The 12,323-nt window shown below is 34.3% G+C and overlaps 1 protein-coding gene across 2 annotated transcripts in view; it reads right to left on the bottom strand.

The window, feature by feature from the left end:
• Positions 1–1,291: 1,291 nt before the first annotated feature.
• TTC29 (tetratricopeptide repeat domain 29) overlaps positions 1,292–12,323 on the bottom strand; it is a 915,079-nt gene continuing 904,047 nt past the window's right edge. For both annotated transcript variants that reach the window (XM_074396845.1, XM_010338621.3), the window contains 2 exons: positions 2,748–2,814; positions 1,292–2,450 (listed from right to left, as the gene is read on the bottom strand). In XM_074396845.1, coding sequence (XP_074252946.1) covers positions 2,420–2,450; positions 2,748–2,814 — 98 coding nt within the window. In that variant the 3' untranslated portion in view covers positions 1,292–2,419. The remainder of the gene's footprint in view (positions 2,451–2,747; positions 2,815–12,323) is intronic.

Genomic DNA, 12,323 nt, shown 5'->3' with positions numbered 1-12,323 from the left:
GAGTGCTAAAATTTCAATATTATGTAGAAAGTAGAATGATTCCACACACTGCAGTACTCCAAGTTGAGTCCCTAATCAAAGGAACCTAATTTTTTAAAAAATAATTTCAACCTTTACTTTAGATTCAGAGAGTATATGTGCAGGTTGGTTACATGGTTATATTGTGTGATTCTGATGTTTGAGGTACAATTGATCCTGTCACTAAAATAGTGAGCACAGCATCCAATAGGTAATTTCAACACTTGCCCCTGCTCTCCCAGTTGCCAGTGTCTACTGTTCCCATCTTTATGTCCATATGTACCCAATATTTAGCTCCCACTTATAAGTGAAATCATGTGGTGTTTGATTTTCTCTTCCTGTGTTAATTCACTTAGGATAACGTCCTCAAACTGGATTTATGTTACTGCAAAGAACATGGTTTCATTCTTTATTATGGCTACATAGTATTTCATGGTGTATGTGTACCACATTTTCTTTATTGAATCTAACATTGATGGGCTCCTAGGTTGATTTCATGTTTTTGCTTTTGTGAATAGTGCTGTGATGAATATCTAAGTGCATATGTCTCTTTGGTAGAATAACTTATTTCCTTTTGGATATATATCCAGTGATGAGATTGCCAGGTTAAATGATAGCTCTGTTTTAAGTTCTTTGAGAAATCTCCAAGCTGCTTTCCACAGTGTCTGAACTAACTTACATTCTCACCAACAGTGTATAAATACTCACTTTTCTCCATGGCCTTGCCAGCATCTGTTTTTTGAGTTTTTAATGATAAGCATTTGGCTGGTGTGAATGCAGTCACAAATCCCACTGTGGTTTTGATTTGCATTTCTCTGATGATTAATGATGTGAAGCATTTTTTCATGCTTATTAGATGCGTGTATGACTTCATTTGAAAAGTGTCTGTTTATGTCTTTTGCCCATTTTTAAAAATGGGGTTACCTGTTTTTTTTGTTTTTGTTTTTGTTTTTGTTTTGCTTGTTACATTAAGTTCCTGCATATTAGACCTTTGCCAGATGCACTGTTTGTGGATATTTTCTTCCATTCTGTAGGTTGTCTATTTATTTTGTTAATAGTTTCTTTTGTTCCTTTGTCAGATGCACTGTTTGTGGATATTTTTTTCCCTTCTGTAGGTTGTCTGTTTACTTTGTTAACAGTTTCTTCTGTTGTACAGAACCTCTTTAGTTTAAGTAAATCTCACTTATCAATTATTGGTTTTGTTGCAGTTGCTTTTGAGGACATGGTCATAAGTTCTTTCCCATAGCCAATGGCCAAAATGGTGTTTCCTAAGTTTTCTTTTAGTATTCTTATAGTTTGAGGTTTTACTTTAAATCTTTAATCCAACTTGATTACTTTTTGTATATGGTAAAAAATAGGTTTAAAAAAAAAGATAGGGGGTCCAGTTTCATTCTTTTGCATATGACCAGCCAGTTGTCTCAACTTTAAGTAGGACGTCCCTTCCCCACTGCTTATTATTGTTGACTTTGTCAAAGATCAGTTGGCTGCAGGTGTGTGGTTGGCTTCTCTATTCTGTTCCAGTAGCCTATGTGTCTGTTTTCACCAGCACCATGCTGTTTTGGCTGCTGTGGCCTTATAATATAGTTTGAAGTTGTATAATATTATGCCACTGGCTTTTTTCTTTGTGCTTAGGACTGTTTTGGCTATTTGGATTCTTTTTTTGAGAAACCAGTTTTTAAGTGTGTACTGACCAAGATTAAGTGGGAAGAAAAGTCTTTATTGTTGGTAAAGTACTTCATTCATAAATTCCCCCAAATCTTCAGATCTCCTGAAATTATACATGTAACCATCTCAGCTGTGTTCTTACATTTGCAAGACACATTAGGTAAGGTTTTTAAAATTGAAGGGCTTAGTTAAACTTTTAAAGTTGACCTGGATAAGTTTGATTATGTGCTATCAGCTAAAAGTATCATAAAATATACTTTTACACAGGTAAAGCAAACTGTTTCAAACAGTACTTATCAATAGGATAGTCTTAATTCTTATACTCCTTTTTTCTATGTTGAACAGTCTCCCTAGAATTTTAGTAAATATTATCCTACATTAATTCAGCATGAAAGATTTTCTTAAACTTGTAATTATTTTCTCATTAGAAAATATTTTCTCATTTTGGTTTTATGGTATCATTATTTCTTGTGGAATAGTTGATAAGAGGAAAAATAATTTATTTCGTGGATAATTGCTGATATTTCTAAGAACTGGGATATATTTTATTTTCATGGATTTAGATGTTTTGGACTAAATTTATAATAATATACTGCAATACAAAATCTAATGAAAACAGTCATAGTCAGTTTTATCATAACTCTATATTATTTGTAACATGCTCCTATTACAAGTACTGAAGTCTAAGGTGACATGAGGGATTTCTTCTTGCTTTGATGTTAAGTGAAAAGCTGCTTTAAGTTTGATTTTTTTGATCACCTGGAAATCTGAAATAAAACAAATTATAAATTTAACTTTTATGCCAGGCTAAAAAGCAAAGAACATTTATTTTGAAAAATATTTTGCTTTCTGTAATTTTCAGATGTGGCTTAAAAATTAAAAATACTTAATCTTATATAATATTTGAAAATAAATATGTGATTCTTTTTTAAAGCAGTGTTTCAGTATTAAGCTTATCAGGTGCTGGATTAAACTACTCTTCTTTTGTTTGGAGAATGAGATTATACTTAGTATATTGTGCAAAGTGGGTACTTAACAGAAATTTTTTACTTGATTTATCGTACCTGCTGAGTTCTTCCAAATGTTCTGAATTTTGAGATACACCTTCCACTGTGGATCCTCTAAAGTCTTCTAAAAAAAAAAGATATATAAAGTTAATGGATTATTATGAACACGGCTTATAGTTATTTTGATACTGACCCTGGGTATCCATTTTCAGGGATATCTGTCCTTATCATCTATAAGATAAGGGTGTATGTATCATTAGGGCAGATTGTATTGTTTGAAGATGGCAGCAACAATCTCTCCCATTCCACATGTTCCTGTACAGTACAATCTTGTCAATTCTTCATGAAGAAGCAGAATCTAGTTTTCCTCTTGAAATTGAGTTACCCCTAAGACTCTTTTGTGATCAACTGAATGTGGAGGAAGTGACAGAAATGAGTTCTGAGGCTAGGTTCAAAAAGGCTATGCAGCCTCTACTTTATCTTAGGATACATTTTTGGAGGAAGCAAGCCACCACATAAGTCCTCATACCCATTCCATGCTGGAATGGCCATGTGTAGATGTTCTAGCAGATGGTCCCAGCTGAGTCCAGCCTTACAGCCATCTTGGCCAAGCCTCCAGTCTGTGAATGAAGCTGTCTTTGACCCTTCAAAATAGCCCATCTGTCAGCTGAATACCACTTAAGTGACTTCAGTTAATGTCCAGCCGAGCCCTGCCTGAATTTCTAATCCACAGAATTCTGGTGACATAATAAAATGGCTACTGAAAAGGCCAACTTTTGTTGCATAAGATGACTTTTAAAAATAATACTCAAAAGGAAAATTAATTTAGGGAGCAATATAAAGTACCCAAATAATGAAGTCAACTATGGAAGTTTATATATCTATCTATGTGTGTGTGTGTGTGTGTGTGTGTGTGTGTGTGTGTATCTATCTATCTATCTATCTATATATATACACATATATATTTTATATATGTTTACATATACAGAGATATATATAACTATGTATATATAAACATACATATATAAAAACTTCCCATATTTGACTTCATTATTAAGATATTATTGACTTCATTATTATATTATGATATGATCATATAATATAATAATGAAGTCAAATATGGGAAGTTTATATATCCATAGATATATAAGTATAAATGACTTAATTTTTCATATATATATATATATATATATATATGGAGAGAGAGAGAGAGAGAGAGAGAGAGAGTGCCATGTTAATTTGTTACTTGATTTTAACTTTCATATCTGCCCTTTTACTTTTGATAATAAGAAACTGTTTATTCCTGTTTATGAAAGGCCCCAGTTTTCGGGTCCCATCATCCCTATTTTCTGTATTTCATTTTTTAGTACCTTTCTTATTCTGTCCCCATCTCCCACCCACTGCAATTCCTGAAAGAGTTCCACTTTGTCTTTTGGAATATTTGGTCCATTATTTCAGCAAAATACCCTATTTTCTTACCCTATTTTCTGAAAGTCCCTTTACTTTCTTGCTTTAACAGAAATCTGGCTCTTCACTCAAGAGACTATTGGCCCAGAAACCTGATGTTTTTGTTTTTCTCAGTCTTCTCACTACTGGACCTGGAGATGGGTTGATGTCCTTCTTCCTCCCAGTTCTAGCGGAACATTTGCCCTTCCTCTTTCTCTTTCTAACACCCATGTCATTAGATAATACAGTTAACCATTTGTAACTATTGTGATCTATCTACAAGTGGAATCATTCCCAATTGATGTTATCATTGCCTCAATGTCACTGTACTACTACTTTCTTAATTTAATAATTTCAGTGTAGAGGTAGAAGATTATTCCACCCTACGTCTCAATTCTGTGACCTCTTGTTCTTTTACATCTTGTCCTTTACAATACCACAGCCATTGATTTCCCTGGTCATACTTAGACCTTGTCATTACCAATAACTACGCACCCCCTCTAGCTCCTTTTCCTGCATTTAACTACCGGGCTGCCTCCTTTCGTATTTGCAGATCACTCCATTTGGTATCCTGACCCCAGCAATTCTTCTACTTCATTGGAACCTCCAATCCTACCACCTTTTCATTGTGTCTCCTCATTTTTCTGTTTCTTCTTCCTTCCTCATATAATTTAAATTCCATGGTTATTCACTTCCTTGCATAAAATCTCAATTTCTCCTCTTTTCACTTTGTTTGCTCACTTGGCAAAAGTATAACCCCAGTTAAACCCCGTTCTCTGCCTATTACTCTCCTGCACTGAGAGTTCAATATGGCTGGAGAAAATACACAATTGGCCTGAGATACCTCATCTTAAATTCATGGCCACAAACATTAAGTGGACCCTTATGCTTCCAGGCCATTCTATCAAACATTGCTGGCCCACTCATTCTTTCAATCCCCTAGATTACTAACTCTTCTATTTTTCTCAAACCTCCCACCCTCCACTTTTCTCAGCTGATGATTTATTTTTTGGCTTCATAGAGGAAATAAAAGACAGTAGGAAAAATTTTCCACAAGCTCTGTGGCAAGAGTTAATCACCTACTGCTTCTGTTCTATATACTCTATTTTCCCTTCTGTTAGTATCAATGAACAATCTAAGACCTATCTCTCTACTTCTTCACTAGATCTCATGTCCTCTTGTCTACACAAGACATGGCATCAGTCCTTCCTTCTACCTCCCACTCATCAGTGCTCTTCCTCTCTATTAGACTGTCCTATCAGTAGAGAACTATTTAGTTAAAGCCAAGTGACTTAAGTTCTCACCAATGAACACGAGCAAAGTGATACACAGTCATGTGTCACTTAATGACAGGGATACATTCTGAGAAATTAGTCATTAGGCGATGTTGTATGAACATCATAGAGTGTACTTACACAAATCTAGATGGCATAGTCTACTACATACCTAGGCTATATGGTATAGTGTATTGCTTCTGGGCTACAAACCTGTTTGGCACATTACTATACTGAATATTACAGGATCTGTAAAACTATAATGGGTATTTGTACAGATAAACATAGTAAAGGTAATATGTTGCCCCACAGTGTTATGATGGCTATGATGTCACTAGGGCATAGGAATCTTTCAGCTCCATTATAATCTTTTAGGACCACCACAGTGTATGGCATATATTGTTGACAGAAATGTCCTTATGCAGTGCATGACTGGATACTTCTTCTTGGTCTGAGTGTTAGATATTAGGTATTCACTCACCACAGGATTGTTGACTCTTGGTTTCATCACTGCAAAAACACTCATTTTGATTATAACTTAGGTTTTGCACTGTGGGTCTGACTTAAGGTGTTATTTGAGATGTCTGATCTATAGGACTTCAAGGAAGCTGGAAGACTGGAATCAGTAACACTTTAGTAAGGGAGACCAGAAGCAGCAGCACATTGCAGTGTGATATTTGCTCATACAATCTACATTTCATTAGAAATTGGCACTTCTTTGTTGCTAACAGTAAAGACTCTGAAATGGTAGATTCAAGTGGGCAACAAAAAGATCTTATTTATACCACCACTTAGCCGATATGTTACAAAAGCAATAGAATAAGCTAGTAAATGCTAAATTGCATCCTATTTTTGGAAACAATGGAATATAATATTTATATGATACAGTATTATATATAAACAAGATTTTAAAAATGTTGTCTGCTGAGAAGTATGAATTGAAATGGAGATGACATTACCTGGTAGTTTGGTGACTGGAAAGGTAAATGAATTTTTATAATTTTGGCATGCTAAACATTTGTAGTGGCCTTACTCTAAAAAAGGGTAAATAACTCATTCATAAAGGTTGTGTCAGAGTTTATAGGCTAGACCCCTGGTAATGGATTCAACCTTTCTACAACAAATCAAAAGTATTGTTGCATGCTCACATGAATATACAGTAGTCATTACCTTAAATTTAAAACTCACTATAAGCAGCAAACACAGAAAGTATGATATGAAGGCTGTATTGTATCAGTGTGGTCTGCAGAGAATTTCTTCATATAGTTTTTGCCTTGTTGAAATATATGTTGCAGTTCAAAGCTAAAGGGATTACTTTTGAATAGTCATCACAGAGGTTGATTACATTCGTATATCATATTTAGCTGGACCCTGCAGGCTATTATTCCATTAGTTATGCTGGTCCTGCCATTGTCAAAAAGTTGATCACCTAATGTTAAAAGACTGTGCTTTCTGTGGACCTTATCAAAATGACTCAAAGCTTTTGTTAAAAAATAAAACTCAGATTATGTTTTATGAAACTGATTAAGAATAAATACTGCGTATAAACTATGCTCCTATCTTATGGGTGATCTTAACATTATGCTGTTATTAACAATGAGATATTTTGTTTTTGTATTTCAGCAGATTTTACTGATAGTCATAGATTCAATTTTAGTAGAAACAGTACTTCTCTCTCACTGATAGTAGAGAGTCTCAGAAATTGATTTCTGAAAAATGAACAGAAGTCTCCCTTCCCTACCATGTAAACCATATATAATTACCCTGGAAGTAAGCCAGTATATCAATGTTAATATAATGACACATCTACAATGGCCTATTTACAATATGATTTTACAAGGCTACTGTACTGAAGAGAACAAAGTTTTGTTTTCGGAAAATGTGTATATGAACTGAAAATTTGTCAATCACACTGGAAAATCAGAAAATCCTTTCCAATATATAAATAAATTAATTAAATATTTAACTGTTCATTCTTCAGATGATGGTTGCATAGGTTCACTCGTTTAATCACAATGAGAGTATCTGATTCAGGTCTATGAATCTGGTTATTATAAACCCAGAATCCCATTACCAATAAAAGGCATACTTAAATAAGCTTGGCTTTTAACCCATTTTATTATGAATTAGCCACAAATAAGTAATGAAACGAGAGTTCATCTTTAAAAAAGATATTGACAGTTTTGACTTTATTATTTAAAATAATGTAATTTTTGTCATTAGAATCATATTACAAAAGCTGTCCTTTGGGAACAAAGATGATTTTGACACTATCTCAGTTGAACAGCTAAGTCCCTGAACTGTGTTCCCAGGAGTGATGATGAATTGGCATAGACTCGTGTGTGCTCTTTGGCATGGTCTTCCTTGTAACTGATGGTTTGTAAAACGGCTGGTCAGGGATGCAGGCTGTGATCCTGGAACACAGCCAGACACTAATTTTGGCCTCATTAGCACTGTTCTCTTAATCAATTGAACTTTCAGCAGGTGGAGGTTCCCTAATATTTCTTGTACTTGCTTGCTTTTAGCTACTCACTTGATACTCACAATAGATGAGTGGGTATCAGTCAGGAGGAAACAGATGGCACACACAACCGGGACTTTGAAGACACTTTAATGAAGAGACTATTAAGAGCTGAGGGAAGGGCTAAGGAGCTAATAAAGGATATTGAGGCACCCAGGGACTTGCAAAAGAGGGTGCCATGCCATTATCATCTCTGGGTCTAAATTCAGGGTAAAGAGAGAGGGTGGTGCCATTGAACTTTGAGTGAGAGGAGGGATTTAGAAAAGGTGGTCCCTTTTCTAAATCTAGAAGTAGCAGTTGCAAAGTGTCACAGTTGTCAGAAAGGAGCTGAAGTGAGGGGCAGAGGAATAATATTCTAACTCTCCACCTTCCTAACCGCTTATCTGCTGGTGACTCCCTTTGGCCAAATCCATATGAGGAAGCCAGAAGGCAAGTCAGCCTGTGTGATGCAGTCTGAAGCCAGTCTCCTGAGACACAGAGCAGAGGAGGTGAGAGAAGTGTGTGTGTGTGTGTGTGTGTGTGTGTGTGTAAGGGGTGGGGGAGGGGAAACAAGTAGCATATAATAACCATAAAATGCAAATGTTTTCCTTTAGCAAAAATTTAGTCATGTGAAGTGTGGTTTGGGCATCAACATATTTAATGTTGGCATATGATTGGGTGTTTCTTTTTTCCTTTTCCTCTTTCTCCTCCTCCTCCTCCTCATTCTACAATATTGGTTTGTCATTCATGGCTTTCTCATCGTACAGTCTTGTAAAAATTTATGAGTCAAAGCCTGAGATTATAATCTTACTCTAAAAAATATGTGATTTTTTTTGTTAATATTTTTCTACATTTTGCTGTTACAAAAAAAAAGTTAATCTGTCTTATCTGTGTTTTGAAGTAGAAATCATGATGTGGTAATTCTATATCTGATGAGTATAATAATCAAGATGGAAACTTTTAAGGCAGGAGGCATCTTTCAGGTTTGGATATAGTCTCTTAAGTGTCAAAAACTGACATGTGTTCTTTCTTATTACAGGATCTAGTATATAATTCCCTGGCCAAGGGCTTTTATTAATATTCAAGCAATGAAAATTTATGCAAAGATCAGAGGTATGTTCCAATTCGAAATTATAGGTTCTTTTTTATTTTTTACTTTACACACCATTTTTTGAATAAATGGAATGGAAGTAGGCCTGGATGAAGCATTGAAGATACCACATTGACAGAGAATGATACTGAATTTCTTTTTCTGGGTGTCTAAACTTTTAATGAGAATGTCTGATTCAGGTCTATTAATCTGTCCAGACACTAAATACTTTCTTAAGATAAATAGTGTGTTAATGTCTTCATACAGTTCTTTTTATTTCTCTGATTGTTGCTACATTATCAATCCTGGAATTTTTTTCTAGCCAAGACAGAGTAACAGAAATCAGATTAACTTCTTTCCTAAAACACTCCTCTCTACCCCAAAAAAACCTGAACAAAATATATGAAACAATGATTTTGAAGGTACTGGAAATCAAACAAAGGCCAGTGATTTCTGAAAGACAGGAAATATGTTTTGAGTACAAAACATGCAAAAAGGCACAATGAGGAGAAAATTCAATCAAAATGGAATCAGAATTGGCATAATAATCAGAATTAGGAACAAAAACAAAGTTACTGTAACTGTATTTTAGACATTTAAAATGTTAAGTAGAGATATGGAAAATAAAACATTAATAAACTTGAAGACAGAGTAGTAGAAACCACAAAATGAAGAAAGAAAAAAAGTAAAAAAGATGAACATGTTATCAGTGAACTATAGGACAGCTTCAAGCAGCCTAATAGACATTGCCTGGCATTCTAAAAAGGAGATGGAGAAAGAATTGAAAAATAGTTTAAGAAATTATGGTTGAGAACCTTCTAAAATTGATAAAGGCTGTAATCCCACAGATCCAAGAAGCTCAACAGACCACAAGCTTAAGAAACTTAAAAGTACAGAAAGAAAAAGAAAAAACCTATCAAATGTATAATGCCATACCCACTGAAAATATCTTTTAAAAATGAAGGCAAAAATAAAGACTTTTCAGATAGAATGAAAGCTGAAGCAATTACTTAGCAGCATATTGGCACTACTAGTCCTCAGGCAGAAAAATATACCACATGGCAATCTGGATCTATGTAAAGAAATGAAGAGCATAAGAGTTAAGTACAATGTGTTTGACAACACTGTACAAAGGGGAGAAGGGAAGAAATGGAAGGATGTAATTGCACACTTCTTTTTAAAAATTTTTATTTGAGACAGGGTCTCGCTTACTGCAGTCTTGACCTCCCAGGCTCAAGCAATCCTCCTGCCTCCTCAGCCTCCCAAGTAGCTGGGACTCTAAGCATATGCCACCACATCTGGGTAATTAAAACAACAACAACAACAACAACAACAAAAAAAAAAAAAAAAAAAAAAAAAAAAAAAAAAAAACAACTCTTGTAGAGATGGGATCTTGTTTCATTGCCTACTCTGGTCTTGAATTCCTGTCTTCAAGCAATCCTTCTGTGTTGGTGTCCCAAAGTGTTGGGATGACAGGCATGAGCTACCATGCCTGGCCTGTAATTTTCTTTTTTCTTTTTTTTTTTTTTTGAGACAGAGTTTCGCTCTTGTTACCCAGGCTGGAGTGCAATGGCTAAGATTCTTGTACTACGTATTACTGTTGGTGAGAATGTAAATTAGTATAGTTATTACAGAGGTTTCTAAAAAAAAATCTATAAAAATAGAACTATCATGCAATCCAGCAATCCCAGTGCTGGGTATTTATCCAAAGGAAACAAAATAATACATTAAAGGGATCACTGCACCTCCATATGTATTGCAGCGCTATTTACAGTAGCTAAGATAATGGAATCAACCAGTGTCCACTAACAGACAAATGGATAAAGAAAATGTAGTGTATATACGCAATAGAATACTACTCAGCTACAAAACAGAATGCAATCCTGTCATTTGCAGCCACATGAATGAGCCTGGAGAATATGATGCTCAGTGAAATAAAGCAGGCATAGAAAGATAAATATTGCGTGTTCTCACTCACATGTAGGAGTTAAAATAATTCCAGCTCATGAAAGTAGAGAATAGAATAGTGGGTACTAGAGGCTGGGAAGGGTCAGGGGATGGGAGAAGGTGGGAGAGATGTTGGTTAATAGTTACAAAATTACAGCTAGAAAGGAGGAATGAAGTCTGTCTTCTGCAGCATTGCAGGGTGAATATGGTTAACTATAATTTATTGACTATTTTCAAAAAGCTAGAAGAGAGAATTCTGAATGTTCACAACACAAAGAAGTGATAAATGTTTGAGGTGATGGCTATGCTAATTACCCTGATTTGATTATTACACATTGTAAACACGTATCAAAATATCACCCCGTATTTCATAAATATCTACAATTATAATGTGTCAACTGAAAATAAAAGGGAAAAAATTTATACAATGTGTTAAATGGTCTAATGTCACTTGAAGGTAGGTTGTGAAAACTTAAAGACATACACTGATCATTATTTTTGTTTTTACATTTTAGTTTATCCTTTTCATTTAAATACTCTGGTTGGGAAAAAAATAAGATTTGAAAAAATCAACATTCCTCGAATCTGAAAATAAGAAATCCTATCTATCTGTAATTTAAACATTAATTCAGAAACTTATGCTTCTCATATATTTCCCTGATCTGAGGCTTGAAGATAAGGGAAGATGAGCTAATGAATTCAAAGAAATAACTATTTCATTATCACTCCCAAAATTTAATTTTCTTGACCAAATTATGTGCAGTGTAATACATATAATATAAAACTAAATGCTGATAGATAGATAGATTTGAATTTTTTTCTGGTTCCTTTTTCTGGTTACTTCAGAGTAACAGTTTGGAAAATATACAAGCTCCATATTCATGTTCTTTTCATGCTACTTTAGAATAGAAAATTATATGAAATAATTTTTTGTAACACCTTATTAAGGTATGATTGGCATAATAAAAGCTGTACATATTTAATTTATAAAACTTGATGGGTTCGGAGGTAAATATATGTCTGTGAAACCGCTCAAACTCTATGCTGTAAACACATCCATCATCCAGGGGATGATATTTTTAATGAATAATCCAGAGATGTAAAAATAAATGTTTTTGTAAAAATTGAATTTTCTAATGTATGTTAAGATTTCCAAAGAAGAAATGCTGTAGATATACAACATTCAGCCAAAATATAGTATTATAAGGTGAGTAAATATATATCTGGTCAGCAGCAAAGTAGTTCCTGGAAATAACATCTCTGAAAAACCCAAACAATTCTCTCAACAAAATTAAAAAATTAAAACCTTGTACATCCCAGATAAGATACTCTTCCTCTTAAACTTTCATAAGAATGAACTGGTCTATTTAAAACAA

Source organism: Saimiri boliviensis, chromosome 3 (genome assembly GCF_048565385.1).
Source record: "Saimiri boliviensis isolate mSaiBol1 chromosome 3, mSaiBol1.pri, whole genome shotgun sequence".
NCBI lineage: Eukaryota > Metazoa > Chordata > Mammalia > Primates > Cebidae > Saimiri > Saimiri boliviensis.
Note: the sequence above shows the minus strand (reverse complement) of the source record. Positions and strands in the feature narration are given on the sequence as shown.